This window comes from Stegodyphus dumicola, chromosome 3, assembly GCF_044657685.1.
Source record: "Stegodyphus dumicola isolate Sdum_Otavi_A_Nest chromosome 3, ASM4465768v1".
NCBI classification, from domain to species: Eukaryota; Metazoa; Arthropoda; class Arachnida; order Araneae; family Eresidae; genus Stegodyphus; species Stegodyphus dumicola.
In genome coordinates, this window is record NC_140770.1 from 68,248,876 (window position 1) to 68,272,508 (window position 23,633).

General features: G+C 32.3%; 1 protein-coding gene across 2 annotated transcripts in view; it reads left to right on the forward strand.

Annotated features, from left to right (window-relative positions):
• Nucleotides 1–23,633, forward strand: part of LOC118200483 (ubiquilin-1-like) — a 64,070-nt gene that overhangs the window by 19,614 nt on the left and 20,823 nt on the right. For both annotated transcript variants that reach the window (XM_035372435.2, XM_035372436.2), the window contains 4 exons: nucleotides 2,292–2,417; nucleotides 8,348–8,458; nucleotides 8,602–8,656; nucleotides 11,757–12,040. In XM_035372435.2, the coding sequence (XP_035228326.1) occupies nucleotides 2,292–2,417; nucleotides 8,348–8,458; nucleotides 8,602–8,656; nucleotides 11,757–12,040 (576 nt within the window). The remainder of the gene's footprint in view (nucleotides 1–2,291; nucleotides 2,418–8,347; nucleotides 8,459–8,601; nucleotides 8,657–11,756; nucleotides 12,041–23,633) is intronic.

Consider the following 23,633-nt stretch of genomic DNA (forward strand, 5'->3'; position numbering starts at 1 on the left):
TTAGGAAAAATATAATATAATCATCATTCATCCAACAATATTTTTACCTGGTCTCCAAAACACTGGCATTCTATACAAACAAAAATGCCCTAAACAGTAATTATGCAGCCTAAAAATAAAGCTGGCTACACATTTAATCAGTCCATAATCAATGGTCAAGAAAAACACCTGAAAATTTAAATGAAGTTCTTGAAAGCACTAACCCCGTTTGCACAAGGAGTCGCCGCTCACGTATTTTTAATTGCCGCCTTTATTGAAGAACATGGATGCTGCCCACGGCAGTCACTCACATGGTAGCCTCTGAAACCGAAGAACTTTATTCTGGAACCATCATCTCGGAAACCGGAATCAAAGCATTTTATTCACCGGACTGCATGCATCCTTTTGAAGGGGCTGGAAACCGCTCACTCACGTGCCGGGAAAGCAGGAACTAGAAGGGTTGAGCCAGAGCGACGCGAGATACTTATAGCAGAAGTAGGAATGACGTCATCTTACGGCAACCAATCAGCTATCGGCACGAATCGGCTTTTCAGATGACGTAACATAATGTTTCGTTTTTGCATCTCAATTAGGTTGAAACAGTCCGTTCTCAATGCAAACAGTGGCAGCAAGAAAAAGAAGTAGAAGTAACTACTATATTACATTAAAATAAGGACTAAACTAAATAACATTTCAAGGAGGAGAGATGATGCAGTAAAAAGGTTTAAAAATAAGCTATATTTTTCAACACGTTATACATTAAACGCGCAGTCAAAAACGTATTCTGTGCTTGCGCAAACGCATATGCGCAGTCGTAAATGTCTTGCGCGCACGTGTAAAACGCCTATGCGCATGCGTCAACGCGGCGCATGCGCAGAAAGATTTTAGCTTTGAGGTCCGAATTAATGACTTTTGACTGTACTTTCCATAAGTTCTCTATTACGTTAAGATCAAGATATTAACCTTGCTTTAGTTTTGCTCAGTGTTTTCATATTAAAAAAGTCATCAGTGAAATTTGTTCTATGTGGATGAGCATTATCGTTCATAACTAACAAGCCTCAGAAAAGTCTTACATAAAAGTTCTAAGACCTCACCTTAATATCTTTGGCCGGTGCGAGATCATTATTGAAAATGTATAAAGATGTATGTGTATTGATCTTTATTCCTCACCATACCATCATCCCTGTAGATAGTAAGGTTTTATTATTTTGAAGGAAGATTTCATGTTCCTGGCCTCTTTTAGATGTAAACACATTTGGAATTAGATGTTAAACTAAGCCTCAACTAATTAGTAAAAATATAATGTGGCCATTTGTGTTGACTCCAGTTCTCATGTTCTCTGCATCAATTCCTTTTTTGTTGTGAAGAGAGTGAAATGCATATCATTGGCTTTTGGGCTGAAAGGGCTTTTTCAATAAGGCATCTGTGTACAGTTTGCCATTATACAACAGTTTCAAGTGTGGTTGCAAGCTTTGAACTTAACCACAGAGCAATAGACTTGTTATGATGAGCAATTATTGTCAAATATTGATTTCAGGAGCAGTAGTTATTTGTTTCTAGTCTTGTTCAGGCTTTGTTACAACAGTTTCAGATTCTAAAATTGTTTTCATAGCATGTCTATCTGTTGTGAAATGTGCACTCATTTCACTGCTTCCATGATGGCTTATCCTTCTTCTAAGTGGCTGATGATTTGCCACTTCACAGATTCTTCCAAATGATACTTCAGAGCTATAACAAACAATTTTTAGTCTTTATATACCAAAATCGAATGCAGTTTTGTGAAAATTTGAAAATTCAATCAGATATTCATTTTGTGCAAGGTATGATTCACTGTCAGATGACATAATGTCTTAATTTGCATATCAAAAACTGTTTAATCACTTTTGATTGGATAATACTAATTAGACTTTTTCACACGTTACCTAAAAATGGATTACATTGATTGGATATTTCATGGAATATCATTATTTTTAGATATGTATAGATAAATTTGCATATGAATGTATGTAACAATCCTATGAAATGAAAATAATTTGGTCTGTAAATAAATGCTTATAGATATTTTCATACTATAACTTTTATGGATTTACAGAACTTTCGGTATATCGTGTTAAAATACTTGTGGTTTAATTCTTTAATGCTTGTGGTCTTTATGAAAAGAACTATATTTTGTAAAAGATGGTGCCTTTTTAAGATCCTCTCCTTGTTTAATTAAAATTCCAGTTTTACATAATTTTAATTATTTATTCATATTTTAATAGAAAATGAAATTAAGCCTCATTTAATTTTATTATTTTTCCTTTGAAATACAGCTGTTACAGAATCCTGAACTATTGCAGCAGATCATGAATAATCCTTTTGTTCAATCAATGATGGAAAATCCTGAATACATGAGGCAGATTATTACAAGTAATCCTCAAATGCAAGAAATGCTAGAGGTATGAATAATTTTCAGGGTAAAAATACTTTTCTATTTATCATTTTGACTTTAACATGCTAAACATTTTGATATAAACATTATTTCTGAACATATCCTAAATATTGTTGAATTATGAGAGACATAAAGTGTGACAAGGCAAGTGTGAACAACAGGATAATTTTATTACCAGGTATAAAGTACAATTAAAGTTAACTTTTTTAATAGTTGTTAGGAAGATTGAGATGTCATACCAGTGGAATGAGTTTTCCAATACCATCATCATAAAAGATTGCTGCCAGTGTATGGAGATAGGTCTTCACAGCAGCTTGATGCTCTTCATTAGTGCAAAAATACTGTCCTCGCAGACCTGTCTTCAACTTTAGGAAAAGGTGAAAGCCACTTGCAGGTCTGGATTCTGCACTGATTGATCCAACACTTCCCATTGAAACTGTATAAGAAGTTTTGGAATTACTGCACTAGTATGTTCTCTTGTGTTTTCATGAATCAAAACTCTTTCCAAAAGCAGCATGCCTCTCCTTTTGTTCTAAATGTCTTCCATATTTGACATAATGTGTGACAATCTACATTTGCATTGCTTTTAGTCTTGTGCTCCATAAATATTACGAGCAAAACACCTTTCTGATCCAGAAAATGGTAGTTGTGATTTTCCTGTTTATTAACCTTTGTTTGAAACTCTTCCACTTTTCAGCATAATTTATGAGAAACTTAAGACCATTCACCTTGTTTCGTGGTCTTCAGACAACTTTTTTTGAAATCAATGTGTACAAAGTTTTTGGTAGCATAGATGTTCCATTATTATAGTGTTTAGACCTGACCTTGACATGCCCAGAAAGTCCAGACTATTGACTAATAGTTAACTTCCACCTTTCTTGTTGAACAAAATCATGACTAATGGCAGACTTGCATCCTTGCTCACCTTTATCATAAATATCAGTTGAGCCATCTTAAAATTTCATACATGAATCTCACACAGTACCATCACCTATAAAGTTTAGATCATCAGTTCAGTTTATTCTGCAGTGGACTTCAGCTGTGCTATTTCTTTCTACCTGTAGTAAATGAATGATGCTACAATACTCACACTTGCAGAAAAATCAATCATGCTAGCCATGTTAACATTAGAACGGCGGTAATGGGTATTTTTGACTCTTCGATGACAGTATTGAAATAACAATGGTAAAACAATTTTAAATGCCATACATTGGCACAAATATGTACAGTCAAAAGTCATTAATTCGGACACCCATAATCCGGACCTCAAAGCTAAAAACTTTCTGCGCATGCGCCGCGTCGGCACATGCGCACAGGCGTTTTACGCGTGTGCGTAAGACCTTGACTACTGCGCATATGCGTGTGTGCAAGTGCAGAATATGTTTTCGCCTGCGCGTTTAATGTATAATGGACGGTGTAAGCTAAAATTATCTAATTATCTATTTCAGTTAATGTTAATGATTACGTTGTTCCTTAATCTTCGAATTGGATGCCGCTTATTATTTTTTGCAGACTGTAAGAGCAATTTTATAAAAGTAAACTTGAACTTTCGATTATGTCAAATAGAATTTCCGATGCTGGAACTTCCAAAGGATCTGCAAAACGAAAGTATGTTTCGATGTCCAACAAACAAAAAGTGGAATTGCTGCAAAAAATGGATAAAGACATGAAGAATGTGACAGAGAGGTTAGTGAAAACGAAAAAATTTCGATTGACAAGTTAGTCGATATTCTCGGCACAGCAATTAACGGGACTTTAACAGCGGAACTTTGTAACTGAACAAGAAATTATGTCTTTTTATAGAATTAAAGAGAAAGTATTATCACATAAAATGAAGCAACTTAAACAACTTACATTGAGAGAAATGTTTAATAAAGTAAACAAATAAATATTAAGCTCTTTTTTTTTTTTTTTTTTTTTTGTAAATTTTGATACCCTTTATATGATTTTGCTCTTTATTTCATAAATTACGGTTTCATATTTTTAATTTTAGAATTTCTGCATGCCATCTTACGAGATTTAAACTGATGATCTATAATCCGGAAAAATCGATAATCCGGAGTCGCCGAAGTCCCGACGAGTCCGGATTGACGACTTTTGACTGTACTTTATATGTATTTCATAATTTATATTTAATATCACATGATAGTTTATTGACTTTTTAAAATACTGTAAATGTGTCGAGTATATGGCGATCAATTGGATCATACTACAATTACTCAAATAACTCATTAATTTGATTTAAGAATTGATTTCAAATAAATGGTTTCTTGCATTAAAACTAATGTTAACTAAAATAAAACACAATTTATATAATAATATTTTTTTTATGTACTTACTTGGAGGAGGATTCACTCTCTAAATCCAGAAATGAGAAATTTTCTCTGATGTTTCATTTATATCATTGTATGTGTAGCTGAATAGAATATGTAAAGCATTTCGTTTCAATTCTATTTAATGTTTAAAATATTAGAGATTACAGATACGTATTAAGAATTAATGCAGTTGATACAAAAATAATTTTTAACAATTTTTCCAGTGCATTTTCCGCATACAACATTGGAACAAGATGCACAATATTCTTGAGATTTGTTTCTGTTGCATCTCCGTACTTGACACTTTTTTTCTCTTTATATCCATTTTCTTTTCATGTGCTTTTTTCTGAAGACTCAGGAGGGATCTTTGAGATCATATGTCTTCTAAAACATATGATCATGAATAGACAAGATCACAAATATCATTATACTTTCTTGCATTGTAAAATGTTATTGAATTGGGCAACTTCTTGAGACTGTCTTCTGTTTTTACAGTAGAATGTAATGAGCTCAGTAGAAAAACACTTTTGTTTCTTTTGCCTTGATAGATGGTAAGTGTGACATTATCATGTTCTACTATTATCAATAAATAATGATTATTACACATATTTTTCAAAGATATAGGAATTTCTCTTCTGTTCTTTTTCATTGTGCCGGCCATAGTCATATTTTTGATTTTAGCATTTCTGTTAATTTAATGGTAGTAAAACAGTTATCCGTAGTAATATTCCTCTCTTTATTTAGATGTAGTTCCATTAATTTTATGACAACATTTTCAGACAAACATACTTGAGGATTTGCTGTTTCATCTTTTCCTAGATAAGGAAATTCATTCAAGAGCTATTTAGTATCAATGTCGACAAATAACTAAAATTTTATTCCAAATTTGTCAGGTTTATTAGGCATATATTGTGTAAATCTACACCTAGCTTTAGTTGGGAAGAATTGTTCATCAACTGTAATATTTTGTCCTTGCCGGTAGCACGTTTTGCGGTTTTCAACAAATTTGTTCTACATGTCTGATGCAAGAGCAAATTTATCAGTCTGTAATCGAGTAGATCTTGTGGCAGTAAAGTGGACCTTAATTTTTTTTCTTCCTACTATAATATTCCAAGTGAAAGAGATAATTGAAGTGAAGCAAAAGACTTAGATATTGAGTTGGTTCAGAATGCTTTCACTGGAAATGCTTGCTTAAAACTAAAATCATATATTTACTTCCAGGACAATTCTAAAGCCTCTCAAAATAAGTACGACAGGCAAGACCTCATATATTTGTATACTATTTTATGTAAAAAATGTTTTAAAAAAATTTCATGCAAAATAATAACTACTACATTTTATTAGTGTCGTATCCATTTACTATGCGTTTTTAAGTTTTTGTAATATATGTTATTCAAGTGCTTTATTTGTGTTTTCACCCATTTTATTCCTTTTCTCTCCCATTTATTCTTCTTTTCCCATTTTATTCCTTAAATGTAAATTCTCTCACCTTTAAAAACTGAGCATCACATTTAAGTGTTTTATTATTATTGTACAAGTTATTTTTTACATATTTCTAAATATTTTTAAATACATACATGTTTTTAAAGTGCTGTATACCTATTTTTAAACATTTTAAAAGTACTACTAATTTGCCTGCTATATGCTAAAAAAAAAGTAATGCCAATGTCCAGCGTTCTATTTTTGGTATGCAATTTTTTAAAACTATTGGCAGTTTAATTAAATTTCAATTTTTATATTCATATTGAAGGCATAATATCTCAGAATAAAATTTCTATCCAATTACTTAAAAAAATAATTTGGGCACCATTGGTTAAACATTAACATTAAAATGCAATATATTAAGCTATTTCATTGTTTGAGATGTGACATATATCTATTTTAAGTTCTGGAAATACTGTTTGGTTTCTCATATTGCATTAAAAAAGTTTTGTTCTGTTTTTTTAGGGGGGGGGCTTAAAATTCCTCATCAAATTTAGATTTAAGCTCTTTCCAGGCCTTACTAACATACTCATAGAATGTTTTTGTTACCATTTTTTAACATGTAGAGAAGTAAAGGTAATCAGTATAATCTGTTTACAGCACAATTTGGAATTCCATTTGTGGAAAAATTATACAATATGCAACCCTATATTATTTTATACTCTTTTGATCCTATGATAAAATGTTAAGACGTCAGATATGAAATTACCGTGTTATGATATTGCTTTTGAACTCTAGAAATAAATCCAAGATTTCTTGAAATACTTTTATTTTCATTATTCATGGAAGCCTTGTAAATTTGGTTTTGTTTTTCGGCAAAAGTCAAATCTGTTCCTTTAAAGATCAGCTGGTAGCATCTTAGCACATAAACTCTAATTTTTTTATTTTTTATTTATTTTTATTTTTTTATAAATATTACCTTAGCACATGCTTTTTTTAGAGTACAAAAGTACAGATTTCATTGCTATTTTTATTCTGTATTTCACTTTATGTATGAAGGAAAGTAAATTTGAATATACAGATGTTTATAAAAATACTTATCATTATGACTTTTTTTTATTAAAACGGTGCTCAAAACGTTTTTCTTAATTTAGACTGGGATAAAGTGTCAAACCTACTCAGAGCTTCGTGAGGTGTCGGCAGTTGGCTGGCAGGCTCAGTGTTTTATAGCTCACTCAGCATGAGAAGAGTTTTGAGTAAGGTTGCTATTTTTGTGCAGTCCATAAAAAAAATAAAAATAAAAAAAATTGGTCTCATTTAAATAACAAGGGGCTTTAATAATAAGGAAATATGTTAAAAAAATTCAAGTCTCAGCAGCCATTGTTATGAATCAATGCTTCCCACCATTAGGTAGTGTCATGAGCATTCTGTCTCTGAAACTATTTGATAACTTTAGTTTTGGAAGAACGAAGCCTAACAATAGCAAAGTCATATACCTAGTAATTATGATTGTAACCATTGTATTATATGTAAATAAATTTATGTGTGTTATTTGAGAGCAGAATTATTACTTGCCTCTTGATTTTATGCTCCAACAGAAATTAAGTGAATGGTAATGTAAATAGTTACCACCATACATTCTGTGGATGATCCTTTCTGTTAACAATACTGTCTATTTTAGAGCCACTTTTTTTTTTTTTTTTTTTTTTTAAAGCAAATTACTGTTGAGTCATGACAGTACCTGTGCATTCTCATTGCCATCTTAAGCAATACATACGAAATTATCAGAATCTGGTTGGAAAGTGATGCGTTGCACCCTTTATATAGCCAGACCTTGCATAATCGGATTATGATTTATTTCAAAGTTTACAGAACTTCTTAAATGGTAAAAATAATGTAATGATAGTAATAATAATGACCTCAAATCACGTTTGGTGGATTTTTTTGCTGATAAAGGCCGTAAGTTATATGTGCATGGAATCATGAAAGATGGCTAAAAGTCATCAAACAGAGTAAAAGATTTTTGACTGACTAAAGTTCATTTTTTTATTTAAAAATTAATATTGAGTTTTATTTCATACTAAAAAATCCAAAATTATTGTCTTGCCAATCTTATACATTCTTTTAGACTGTTCCTTATTTCTTACTTATTGGCATTTTATATATTTAAATTATCTACTGAAAGCTAAATTTTTTACAGAAAAATCCAGAAATTGGCCACATGCTGAGTAATCCAGAGGTATTACGTAACACGATGGAAATTGCTAGAAACCCAGTCATGTTACAAGAATTAATCAGAACTAGAGTTGAAGTAAGCTGTTATTATGCATTATATTGCATTAGCCTTGTTAAAAATTCTGTAATATTTTCATAAAGCAACATGTGTTTAATGAATCTTTTTTGAATTTTAAATGCAGTTTTTGTTTTATTAATTTTTTGATTTAATATTTTTAGACTCTGCCAGCTTCAGCTAGTCAGAATGTAGAAGATACTAATAATAAAGAAACAGGTTGCTATGAAGATAATTATTTTACTTACATTTATTTATTCAAGCTGAAATATGTTAAAGTTTGCAATTTTAATCCCCCCCCTTTGTGTGTGTGTGCGTGTGAGAGAGAGAAATCATCGTCTACACATTTTATTATTTCTAATTCTGTTAGATAAATATGGAGAATAAGTGAAAAGTACACTCTTAACTTGAAGCAAATATATTGAAAAAATATTATTTTTTTTAGTTAGCAAGTGATTAGCAATTGACATCATTGAAAATTCCTGAAATAATAGAAATTTCTGTCTCTGCCCCCCTTTTTTAAATGTAAGATTTATATAAATTTGATCAAAATTTCTCTCTTGGTATTGATGTTTTAAGATATATTATTACTGAAACCAAACAAAAGAAATCTTTTTAATTTCTTAAGATCATTAAAGCATACTTATAAGATTTTTTAGTAAAATTATTATTTTATATTCTTTATTTAAATTTAGTGTTTTAAAATTATATGACATTTTTATTTTTGATTGCAAAATAAACTACCAGTTGGTGTTAAGTAGATTATATTAGGTTATGTAAAATGTTATTTAAAAATTTTCTGTGACTAGAAGATAAATTTCTAAGTATTGTTTCTAACTTATAGACCTATAAAAGTTTTAAATTTTTGAAGGCTTCATAAAAACATATTAAAATTCACAGCGACTCAGTTTCACCCATTGCTGTAATCGGAAATAATATAATGTGCTTAATAAATTAGAGAGAAGATGTTTAAAAATTCAGGACTATTTTACCATTTTGAAAGGTTTCTAACATTTTGTAAACTTATTATTATGCCATTTTCTGTGTTAAAAGTCTTTGTCTTTTTATGTAATTTTTAAAATGCTTTGAAATATGAAGAAATTATTTTAATCAATTTTGGATAAATATTTTTTTGAGATCCTGTAAAATACAATAGAATCTCTTTTAATCGATAGTAATAGGACCTTCCCAATTCTGTATGAGAGATTTATTTTTTCTTTCAGGTAATTAAAAATATATTTCTAGAACTTACTTGCTCATGCTTTGTGATGTCATCTGTAGAAACTGAAGCATGCCATGCCCATTGGTCATATTTTTTAATCTATGAGTTGCAAAAATTAAGTAATATAAAAAAGTCCTATAGATCATTGAAAATTAAATTACATGCACATAATTTTACATTTTCAGAAAAATAAAATTAAACGATGCTTTTTAAATTATTATATGTCTTATAATATGAAAGTTATAAATTTCTTAGGTGTGATGGCACATAACTATAATATCTGCCTGCATACAAAATTGTTGTAGTAGTTTGAAAAATTCACTGTATATACAGTATATATGTATGTATTGTATTTGTCTGTGTACAAAATTGTTGCTGTAATCTGGAAATTCACTGTATATTTCACTAACATTATATACTAGCATAGATGAGCATTTCTCGTCAAATCTTATGAAAGTCGCAATCCTTTGTCAACTTTCTTTTCCAGATAATTTTCTTGTTGTGTATGTTGGCTTCATTTTTAATTCTTATCATCACCATTTTCCTTTCTAATACATACAACATCTCAAAGCAGCTTACAGGCCCTTTTTGTAAAAAAACCAACGCAAAAAGGTTTTCTTAACAAAACAAGTTTTTTAACTTAATTTAAAAAATTTTATTTGCTAAATATTTATTAAAATATGCATAAATAGTAACAATAATTATACCTAGGAAAAAATTCTAATTTACATATTTTGTGTCTGAAATCTATAGGTTTGTATCAGCAAGAAATTTCTGTTGGTTGCACTTTGCAATTCAAATGTATTGACAGCTGAATGTTAAATTTGCAAATGAATATTTGTTTCAAATAACTCTAATATGTTGAATTAGCTACTCGATAACTTACGTAAAGTAAGCAAATTGTGAAAACTGTGAAGTGTGACAAAACTTCAGAATGAAGAATGATAACCTATTATCTTTTATTTATTAAATTTTTCTTTGTTACATACAGAAAGAATGATTATATTTCTACGCAAATCATTATAACTTTATTTCTTACTACAACTTTCAGCTGTACCACCTCATAGCGTTTTGATTTTGATAAAGTTTGTATTCTTGGGAAATAATCCTGGAAACTATCATTAGGTGCTGATCTGTCAGTCTGGTTTCTTGTTGTAATAATTATTGGCATAATAATGCTAATTAACTTCAGGAAATGTATTGACGGGGTGTGTAAAATTGATTGAGACTGAGATCATTGGTATAAACAATTGTTCTTTGTATCTTTCTAAACAAAGTGAATTTGGTATCTTGTTCAGTGTGAATTATTGCTGAAAATCATGTGCAGAACCTTCAAAGTTCACACATGAAGACGTAAAAAGGGATTGGTGATTCATTTTTATGTTCTAGATAAATCTTTGATTTATTGTTTGGATCAGGGATTATAATTTTACATTTCAGAAAAACAAAAACAAATGTTTTAAAAATTATTATATATCTTATCACATGAAAGTTATAAATTTCTTAGTGTGATGGCATATAATTGAATATCTATCTGCTTAGACGATTGTTACTACAGTTTGGAAAATTCACTGTATATACAGTAAATTTTCATAGCATTATATACTGGCATAGATGAATATTTCTCAAGAAATCGTATGGAAGTCAACTTTCTCTTCCACATAACTGCTGTGTATGTTGTCTTCATTTTTATTCTTCTCATTTCTATTTTAACCATTTCCCTTTCCAGTACATACACCGGATATGTAGGTGTTTCCCATATTTAAGTATTAGCTAGTTATATATCTCTTTTATATCCTCAGATTAAATTTCAGATTTGAATTTAGATCTTTAAAAGTGTCACTGTCAGGATATTACCAGCCAATTGGATGCTGATTGTGAGAGATTTTACTGCACTTGAAAAAAACATTGACTACTCTTAATAATTGCTTAGTTGTTATGTGTTTTTGAAACTTGCTATTTTTCTAAATAAAAATTTGAAGATTAATTTTTTTTTTCTTTTTAACTCTTGAATTAAATATTAAATAATAGCAAAAGAAAGTATTTATAAAACTTGTTTTTGTTATGTACCTTATGAAAAAGAATTGCTTTTTGCAGAATCAGATTCAAAAGCTAGAGAATCTGAAAGTGAAGCTTCTGTTAAATCCGTAACAAGTGAATCTCAAGCATCTGAGACAGAGGCATCTAACAAGGAGAGCAGTGACACCCAGCAAGGCACAACAGAAGCAACAACTGCCAGTGGGCTTTTCACTTCGCCAGGTTTGCAGAGTATAATGCAGCAAATGATGCAGAATCCACAACTTGTGCAAGAAATGTTTAGTGCCCCATATATGCAATCAATGATGGATGCCTTGGCTGCGAATCCTGAAGTTGCCAGCCAAGTAAGTCTGCTTCCCCAAGAATGCAGGAATTAATTATTTTCTGCTAAATATTTTATTTGTAATATTTTTTTAAACTTAATTTTCATAAATTCTTTTGCATCCATTTAAGAATTGAAATTATTTACAATTTCAGTTCTTAAATGGACGCAAAAGAATTTCTTAATTGTTCTTTGTATCTTTTATCTTTTTGTTCTTTGTATCTTATATGTTTTACTCGGACACCACCAGCCAATACCGTGCAGTCATTACTTTCACCGCTTTAAATACATTCCTCTAATTTCTCCCCGCTACTTCTCTGAAAAAGTATCCTCCTTTGCATACTTTGTCAAGGTCATTGCTTTGTTGCATTCCAAAGCTTTGCGAATAATTTTATGGGTAGCAGTGCAAAGCAAATGATAGTATTTTGGAAGGGTGTATATACAGTCAAAAGTCGTTAATTCGGACACCCATAATCCGGAATGATCTATAATCTGGACCGGCTTATTATTTTTTGCAGATTGTTAGAGCAATTTTATAAAAGTAAGCTTGAACTTTCGATTATGTCAAATAGAATTTCCGATTTATATTTACTAATATGTAACGGATCTACAAAGCGAAAGCATGTTTCGGAGTCCATTAAACAAAAAGTGAAATTGCTGCAAAAAATGGATAAAGGCATATCCTTTGTTTATCTAAACTTTGTTTATCTTTAATGCGGCAGCGGGCGCCCAATGAATTGGAAGTTGATCTGTCAGCACTATCCTTATCTTCAGGGCAGATGTTTTTATTTTATTTGGCTTATAATTGCTTACTAAATATAGTATTTCATTTCGATATACTCTGCCTTTGATATGATTTAAATCAAATGCCTCGTCATTATAATTCGCTTCCGATAGTGAAGAAAGTGACACAGAGGTTATTGAAAACGAAAAATTTTCGATTGACAAATTAATCGGTATTCTCGACACTGCAATTATAGGACTTGAACAGCAGAACTTTGTAACTAAACAAGAAATTATGTATGTTGAATTAAAGAGAATGTATTATCACATAAAAAACGAAGCAACTTAAACAACTTACATTGAAAAAAATGTTTAATAAAGTAAACAAATAAATATTAAGCTTTTTTTTTTTTTTTTTTTTTGTAAATTTTGATCATAATTGATTTAATTATGATCAAAATTTACAAAAAATCAAAATTTACTTTAGATCATAATTGTTCTTTATTTCATAAATTACGGTTTCATATTTTTAATTTTATAATTTCTTCATGCCATTTTACCAGATTTAAACTGATGATCTATAATCCGGAAAAATCGATAATCCGGAATCGCCGAAGTCCCGACAAGTCCGGATTAACGACTTTTGACTGTATATATGCCCGGGGCAGTTAACGCATTGGCTGAGCAAGGCATTTATATACACCCGCGGCAGTTAAGGGGTTAATGTACATTTCATCAGCCTGTTTTCCTTCAAAGTCCCAACAAATCCTATACTTTTCTTGGATAGTTCACATACTATTGGTATTCCAGAGAAAATGTTATCTGCAAAGATAGTAGTTTTTGTTGGGTTATTTAGAGTTCTGCATAACTGCATCACAACACCTGCTCCTAATGCTAATGCATAAGCAGTTTGATCCCCATAGTAACCTTCAGATTTTCCAGTGTAAACATCAAAATCGTATCAAATGCCTGAATTTTCATACCAGGCCCACATTTTTAAACCCCATTTGCTATGAGGTTTTTTAGGCATATATTGTTTGATTTGGATTCTCCCACGAAATGGAATCATTATTTCATCAATAGACTGCTTAGTCTCATCTGGAACGGAGAGCATGTTTTCTTTAAGTCTAGATAACCACGTTCACACTTTCCAACATTTGTCACTTGTAACATTATCATCTATTTGTGTGTTATCTGCAATATGCAAAAATTTTTTTATGTCTGTTTTTAGACATTACATATGCAATTGGTTCATACTTTATTCCCTCTTCCCAATATTCTCTAATATGAGGTATACAGACTAATCCCATTCTGATAATCATTCCTATTACTTGCTCTATTTCATTTGCCGTCACCTTAACAGAAGTTCTTGTTTGTTGAACACTATACAGATTTGTTTGTTCAACTAATAATTTTATCATATCTGTTGATATAACAATTATCATTTGATGAAGGCATAAGATTAGTTTTTTTTTCCTCCAGAGAATTTTTAAATTTTTATAGCTCTTATGTAGATCGACACTTTTTTCCATATTTGATGCATATTGGTCATTTTCTACATTTTCATTATGATATTGGTCTTTATCATTTGAGCTTTCTTCATGGAAGATATCAGACCTTTGTGTAGGCATATATTCATCATCAGAGTCGGCATCAGATATGTCAGATAAATCACTTTCCAAATCATGCCTATATGTTATGGCATCTTCCGGTTTTTTTAAACACATTTCTTTCTCATACACTGTGGAAAAGGGACCTAAGTGCATGGCGGAAAAAATTCAAGATTTTATTCAAAATTCCAAAAAAATTTTTTCAATTGTTTTTAAAAATTTCATTCAATAAATAAAATGCAAAGATATTAAAAAGAAACTTGAGATTTAGTAGAGGATTGAATTTATTTTTCAACTTAAATCTCAAAATGAATGTTCCTAGAGACTTCTTTACATGAGAAATATATCTTAAAATATTTTTTAAATTGAAAAATATCAAAATTTAAACTAATAAAATTTAAATCTATAAACTGCATTTAAGGATAAATTATCTGTAAAATTACAAAGATTTAAGATCATGAACTAATTTCAATGTAAAAACATATTTTCTTCAAAGAACTGCTAGGCTTAGATACATGAATGCCCATGCTAGCAGATTTGCTACCATGGGCATTTGTGTATTAAAAGCACATTAAAAAGCATTAAAAAATTAAACATTAAACATTATTTTAGCATTAAAAACAATAATTTTGTAAAAACTATTTTATACTGTGTGATACATTAACTCTTTTACTTTATATAAATAGTAATTATTAACTGTTTTATTAAAATATTTTCAAAATAAACAAACAAAGTATGTCTGAAAAGGTGCTTGCATTGTTTGCTGCATCCATTCTTCTTTTAACTTTTTTCCTTTAAGCTGGCACTGCTATCTTTGCCTAAAATTTGCTAATAATACATGGGGACGGTTTGATTTATGAATTTAGGACATAAAAATTACATTTCGTGGCGTTCCTGCTATAAAAACATGCCGTTTAATATATGGTAGCAAATATGCTACCATGGGCATTAGCGGGTTAAGGAATAGCTGTCAAGACATTCCAAGTAATTACTAATAACCTGCATTCACTACATTTTTTGAAGCATGTGAATATGTCTTAATTGTATTCTATATGCTTCAAAACATGCTTTTTGTGAAAATGAAAATGCTGTGTTGAAGAAAATTGAACTTTTAGAAAGTTAAGAGAGCTATATATTGCATTGTTTGCTTTTGAAAAACTATTAATCAGCAAAGGCACAATGTAGAACTGCCATATAAAGAATTCCTAGATTGGGTCTGATATGTTTTATTTATTTGGCTATAGAAATCTATAATCTATAATCTTGATTATTTGCATCTTTATCTTACATCAAGATTGATTGTCTATGAAGAATAATTAAAGAGCACTCAGTACTGATTCTTAAAATATAGAGCAATATTTTATTTGATAGGCTCTTTGTTGTCATTAGATATATTTGTTCAAAATAGTTATTGATATAAGTATGGGGTGATGCACAAGATTTCATACCATTCAGTCACTGCATGAAAATTTTAATATTACATATTGAATATCAAAAACACATATTCGGTTATAAAACTGCACTTCAAAGCATGTTGTAAGATGGTAGTTAATGGATGGTTGAGTGCCGAACTGGAGGTGAAAGTTGTAATGTTTTTTGTAGAATCAAAGAATTTGGGGTCAACACAAAGACATTTTCACATAACTTTAATACAAGATGTGCTCCTTGCAGACAGAACTATTTGCAAGGTGTGTCATTGGAAATATAATACAAGAATTGATGGCATCCGTGAGATGTCCTCATACCTGAATCATTGAAGCAGTTAATGGGGCTTCGACGTGAAGCCCGAGCAAATCAATGAGGGGGAGAATGGCCGATGGGTTATGAATATCTCACAGATCATTCCAAAAGATTCTGCCCTTTGATTTTTATTTGTTCCCTTACAAAATGTCAGTTGTCTTTGAGCTAACAGCAGAGGACAAGAAACTAAGACTTCATTTTGCCTCTTTAATGGGATAAAATCATTTTTTGCTCAGTTGGTTTATGAGTGAGGTATATTTTTATTTAAATGCTGTGGTGAAGAAGCAAAATGCTCGATTTAGGCATGTGAACATCTCAGATTGCATAAAATTAAGAATTTCAGAGTTAGTATGTGTGCAGTTTCAGTCAACAGAATAATTGGATGTTTTTTCTCTGATGAAATAATAAATAAAATGTGAAACAAACACATGTTGGAGAACACATTTATTCCTCACGTGCAAATGTTTTTGATTCCCCATATGAGAAATTTAATGTACATGTAATGTCACATTGGTTTCCTGAGAATCACAAAGGCAGAAATCAGTGATCTGTGCATAACTCAAATATTAATCTACGTAATTTCTTTTTATGGTGATTTATGAGAGGTAAAATATTTGTAAGAAAACCTGCAAAGTCACTGTAACTCAAGTCTGATATTGTGCAGTTGCGCTTTGCACTTTGGGAGCTGTGTGCCAGAGGGATGTGACAAATGCGAAAGTTCATTTGCAGTATGTTGTGAAATACGATATTATGCATATTGAATACATTTTGCAATAAACTCACTTTTCATTTTCTGGCAATTAACTATGCATTAATTTTGTAATATTTTGATGATAAGTGAATGTTTAATAAACAAAATAAAGTTTACAACATTTCTTTCACCACTCTGTATAAGATCACTGCTTGTTATAAAATTGTAATTTTTTCCAGTAACTAAACAAAGTATTGTTGCGTCATTAATGCCTTTAGTTGTAAGTAAAACTATTGTGTGATAAAGAAAGTTAATTGTAAATTTTAAATGTTATTTATTATATCTTTAATTATATGAAATTAATTAGAATTATGTAGTATTTTTTATGGGCATTTCAAGCCCGAGCTACCCTAGCCCTTCAAAGAATCACCTTGGTGAGACGAGGGTCGTAATCCTGGAACCTTAGTGATCGTTCTTCCTTTCCTTTTCATCTCTCCTTGTCTTCTTTTTTTCACTTTTTCCTCCCTTCTGGTTTTCCTTTTTGGAGGTTTGGGCTGAAAGTGAGATACTGTTACATTCCTTTGTTTCTAGTTTTTCACAGAGAGAAAACTGCCTATACATTGCCCATGCATTGTGACCCTTAAGGCTGGAAAGTATGATTCTGCTAGTTGAGGGTCAAGGTATTGCTTTAGCCTCTGCTTTAGACTGAAATGGGATAAACTTAGCATCTCCACTAGTGTCAATTAGCTGGTCACATGTGCCTAGAGCAGGGTTTCTTAAACTGTGGGTCGCGACCCCCAAGGGGGTCTCGGGACCTGCTGGGGTCGCCAAAAATTTTAGCAGTTTTGATATTTCTTTAACTTATTGTAATAATTTTACAAGTACCAAATATTTTTATACAATGTATCTGAAAATAGATAAAGTTAAGATAATGCAGACAAGGAAAAAAACGAAAACGTTTCGACGCATTCTTTTTATAATATAAAATCATTTTCTGTGCTTTGCACGTGACGCTGTCATTTCGTCTGTTATTTATTTAAAATTTTCACATTGTTCTATGTCTTAAAATTAGAAATTAAAGTTAATGACCTAAAACTGCAATATTACAGTACGCGTGAAAAAATTGACAGTTTCACTCACGCGTGTGTCGGATTTGCGCAATACTTATGGGGTCCCACAAATTTTTTGTAACTTTTATATGATCCTGGGGGTTGCGAAAAAAAGATCAGTTATAAAAAGGGGTCGCGAATGAAAAAAGTTTAAGAAACCCTGGCCTAGAGTCATTCATTGACTTGGGGATAAGCTTCGGGAAAGCTGGTTGTGGGGCTTTAGATTACTTATAGACCCCAAAGTTGCCAACTCTTCCGATTTAGGCGGGAGACTCCCGATTTTCTACCGCTCTCCCGCCAACCCGATTTACAATATATTTCTCCCGACTTTTTCTTATTCTTAAAATTTCTCACGATTTTTATGGAACTTGGCTTAATGCTTTGTTATATAAACAAAACAACAAAAAAAAAAGTGATTTTGCATGTCTGAAAGCAATTGAATTTTCTCTAGATTATATCTAAAACAAAACCTTGTGAATTAGATAACTTCTGCTTGAGTGAGAGAATATACGTATCCAGAAATGTCGTTCTCCAGTTCTCCAATGGGCATCGTGCTCCACTGCATGTCATCTGGCACATATTAGCCAAGGAGGACAAAGCAAGCTGTTATTTGGATGTTCTTTAGTTATTTCGGTCATTTTTTCCTGAGTTGTGTGAGTATACGTACCTTCGGGAAATAGTCTTAGAAATTATCATCTTTTGTTATGTCTGCGAGAAAAGTGAAATACTCGTGTACGTTTCAAAAATCGTACACAGTTGACTTTCCTTCCATTATTTCCTCAAGGAAATGTAATAAATTTGCGATTTTTCGATTTCGCATGGTGGAAGGGTGGATGTTCTCAAACATGTGCGTACACAAAAACACAAGGACAACATGAGTTGTTTTGAAAAAAACGAAAAATCAAATATTTCTTCGGAAACAGAGGACCAAAAATTTATTAATGCAGAATGTCTGTTCTCTGCCTTTTTACTGGAGCACAACCTGCCACTGAGTACATAGGATCACGCTGCAGCTTTATTTAGAAAAATGTTTCTCGATAGTGAAATCGCTAAGAAATACTCAAGTGCAAGAACCAAAACAGGTGCAATTGTTAAAGAAATGGACTTGAAAAATAAATCTTCAGTTATTGATTGCATTAAAACAGCTCCGTTCTGTCTCTCTATGGAGGGAAGCAAAAATACCGATTCAAAATTTTATCCAATTGTTGTTTCTTTTTTTAATTCAGAGTCTTCAGAAATTGAGTGCAGTTTACTTTCTGTCCCCACTTTAGAAGGACATTTGACAGGCTTTAATATAACACAGCTAATTATTAAAACTTTAAAAGGAAATGCAGTCTCTCTGTATAATTGCTTAGCACTTGGTGCCGATAATGCACCAGTATCAGTAGGCTTGAAGACTGGTGTTGCAGGCATCTTAAGAAAGGAAAATTCAGATTTGCAAATTATGAGGTGCACCTGTCACCTCTTAAATTTAGCAGCTGAAAAAGGAGCAGCTTCGTTACCAATAAATATGGATGAATACATTGTTGATATTTATTATTATCTTGAAAGGAGTTCTAAAAGGAAAGAAATATTGAAACAGTTCCAACAGCAGCATAACAGCAGTTTACAATTAGAAAACTTGAATGAAATTATAAAATCAGCTAGGATTGACACACAGTGAAGTTTTATTGCAAAACTGAAAGTTGCTGATGGAATTTTAAAATATAGTGAACTGTCTAGAATTATGTTGGCCATCTTGACAGTTTCCCATAGTAATGCAGAGTGTGAGAAAATTTTCAGTGTTGTTGCGAAAACGAGGTCTAAATTTAGATCTAATATTAGTGATGACACATTAGAAAAACTTTTATTAGCGAAAGCAGGCCTACATGGCAATTGCTATGAACAAAATTACGAAGTTTCTTTCTTAAAGAAAGCAAAATCTGCCACTTTTTATAACATTCGTATGAAAACTGATTAAAGTTTTTTTTTTTTTTTTTTTTTTTTTTCTCCCCTTAAATGATGCAAGTAATAAAAATGTTTTTTATGTGTAAGGTATTTTTCATTGCCTTTTTCTTCTCAGTGATGGATAGGATACCTACTTCTGTGAGCCTGCAAGGATATTTCATTCACAAGATCTTGCTATCTGTTCTTATTACTTTTGCCCTTTTGCATATGTAATGTAGGAAGAATGATCTTTATGATAGCGATTATGTCTCCATTTTTATATCACTTGCTCAAGAAGGAGTAAATTCCGTGTCAAGATCTCCGATTTATACTTGATAGGGCAGACTGGAAACTTCTCATGTCTTGCTGAGATCAAAGAAGAAGTTATAGAAGATGTGCTTATTAATGATGCTGTGAGAGCCTTTACTGATACACTATCTGGTCAGAAGTATCCAGACAACCCCCATAAAGAAATGGATTTGGCAGGTGACCTGATTTGATGTGTAACGAAAAGCTATAAAAGTGTTGGTAGGGGTTTGTCAGGTCATATTTGTGCATTTGAAAGACAATGATTAAGACAAAGGAACTTAGTGATTTTGATCGTAGCAGTATAGTGGTATGCCACCTTTGTAGGAAATCAGTTCATGAAATTTTGGACATTTTACAGAAGCCAAAATCCCCTGTGAGTAATGTAATTATGAAGTGGAGATGTCGAGGCAGTGAAACTGAAAAGAAACAAAGTGGCAGGCTGGGGGGGAAAAAAAAATAGTGAATTCAGATGTAGAACTCTGAAAAGGGTAGTGAAACAAAATCACAAGTCCTCATTGGTTGAAATTACTCAGGAGTTCCAAAGTTCACCAGGCATTAGTACTAGCAGTATGCCTGGCATTCCATAGTCATGCAGCCACTCGCAAGCCAAACATCACTCCCCAGAATGCGAAGCATTGATTGCAGTAGTGCAAAGCCACTGTTACTGGATTGTGAGCATGTGTTGTGTCAACCGTAAAGTTTGGTTCTACCAGAATCATGGTGTGCGAGTGTTTTTCTTGGTCCCTAAAATCCTGTGATTGGAAACATGAACTGTTACATTCTGAACAGCGCTGCTCTCCCAAATCTATGGCAATATTTCATATTTCAGTGAAAGCCTGTTTCTCTTCCAGCAGGATAACTGCGCTATCCATAAATCGAGACTTGCGCAGCCATGTTTAGCAAAATGGGTGTTTAAAAACTGGACTGGCCTTCTCAGAACACTGATCTAAATGCCCATAGAAGACCTTGGGGACAAATTAGAATGCAGATTACGTAGCCTGCCAAATCGACCATCCTGAGTGGCAGCACTCACTTCTGCTGTGATGGATGTCTTGAAGTCAGTTGCTATGGCCACCTATCAAAAACTTGTGGAAAGTCTCCCCAGACATGTGCAGGCTGTCATTGATGCAAAAGGGCTGCCGACTCTCCAAGTCCGTACCACTGGGTGTCCGGATACGTTTGGCCAGTGTATTATTGTCATAGGCTGCTACTATGTCTATACGTATGACTTCAACAAAGTTATCGAATTTTCAAAAGCGTGGTAGAACAGTGACTGCCCAAAACTCTCAGAACACAAAGAAGAGCTTGGAAAGAAGTCTGTTGTAGGTTCCTCACTTTGAGAAATTTTATAGCAAAAAAGCAAAAGCACATGTAAGAAAAGTTAAGCACGAGAGCCAAAATGATTCATTGTTGTCCTGCGTGTCTCGAAATTCATCCTCTACACCTAGTTAAACGGCTGTGGGAAAGAGAAAGCATGCAGAATGTATAAAGACCACTCACTTTCCTTTCTGGAAAAAGATGAACATATGATCAGCACAGCAGAAAAAATAGCAAAATACCATAGGTGATACCTTTGCTGCCGTTTCAAATGGCAGCAATTATCCGCTTGCATTTCTTTCTGCAAAGCATCACTTGGAGAAAATTCCCACTATATTTAGCTCTTCCAACTTGGAACCTTATAATGGTAGTTTTATTATACTTGAACTGAAGAGAGCATAGTTGGGACATATAGGACAATTCTGAGTTCAGATGGTGTCAGTTATGGAATGCTGAAGCATCTCTAAGTCATAGCTGTCCCTTCTCACACTTTATAATCAAGCGTGGAAGAAGCATACTTTTCCTAGCGCATGGAAGAAAGCTGCAGTCATTCCCGTAATTAAGCCAGGCAGAGATCCAAAAGGATTCTAACTATCGGCCCATTTCATTTATGAGTTGCATGTGCAAGTTACTGGAAAAAATTGTAAACCTTTAGTCTATTAATAAGAGAAAAACAACACTTCTCTCCCATACCAATTCTGTAAAGATAGAACAATGATTGATAATATGTTTCTTTTAAAAGCATCCATCTGTAAAGCCTTTATCAAGAGGTACTACCTAGTGTCCATTTTCCTCGACATTGAAAAGGTTTACAATAAGACATGGAGATACTGTAATTTGCATGGTCTTTATGCTTGTACGGCAGCCTACCAATTTTCATTCAAAATTTTTTAAGGCTAGAAATTTTCAAGTAAGGTTTGGTTCTGTTTTGTCAGATAACTTTGAACAAAAAGAAGGTATGCCTCAAGGCTGCATTTTAAGCACTACTTTGTACATTAAAAATAAATTCTGTTTTAAAGGAACTTTCTTCTACCATTTCAGGATCATTGTACATTGATGATCTTCACATTAGTTGTCAAAGTGCAGATGTGAGATTGGTGGTGAGATAATTGGAAATCACTTTTAATAGATTCAACGAATGGTGAGACAAAGAAGGATTTTTGTTTTTGAAACAAAAGACTGTTTGCTTGCACTTTTCCAGAAAGGAAGATCTCCATCCTGAACCTGAGGTATACCTTAATGGCTCATTGATTCTAATTGAATCTGAAGTTTTTAAGGGTGATGTTTAATTGAAAGCTGACCTTCCTACCTCATGTCTTATATCTGAGGAAGAAATGTTACAAAATATTAAATATTATGCAAGTCTTTTCAAACACTTTCTGGAGCCTTGAGTGCCAGTCTTTGCTGCAAATGTATAACACTTCTCTGATCTAGACTAGATTATGATTCAGTCATTTATGGATCAGCACATTCTTCAATTTTATTGAAACTAGATTCTGTCCGTCATCAAGCTCTGAGGATTAGTTTTGGAGCCTTCAAGAACATCTCCTGTCCAGAGCCTTTAAGTTGACTCGTATGAACCATCACTCCTGTTAAGACCTGAGCAGTTGTCTCTTCACGATTATTTCAATATATTATCCCAACCACACTATTCTTGCAAAATGTCCTTGCTTGATGAGATTATATACAAGTTGCTTTTCCTTAAGCACTTGAATCATCCCGCTATATATAGTTCAAAAGCAGCTGGCTGTGTAGGGACAGCCTTTGTAACTGGTGACCACATGCAGGGCAGACATAACAATTATTGCTATGTCCCGACTTTTGAACTAACTGCCATACATTATGTACTTTCCTTCATATCTAAGCAATGCTGGGAAAAGTTTATGATTTATACTGACTCGTTCAGTGCACTGAAAGCATTAGAAAATTTTTCTGGTACACAGAATCCAGTTCTTGTTGAGGTCCTAAGGCTAAATTTAAATTTAAGGAAGCGTGGTTATCATATTCTTTATTGCTGGGTTCCTGGATTTGTGTGTATAAAAGGAAATGAGCTGGCAGATATCATATCTAGTTGACTTCTCCCTTTGAGAGATATCAATATCATCATTAAGCAGAAGATCCGGACTAAATGGCAGTAACTTTGAGACTTTCAAATAAATAATAAATTTAGAATCGTAAAACTGAATACTA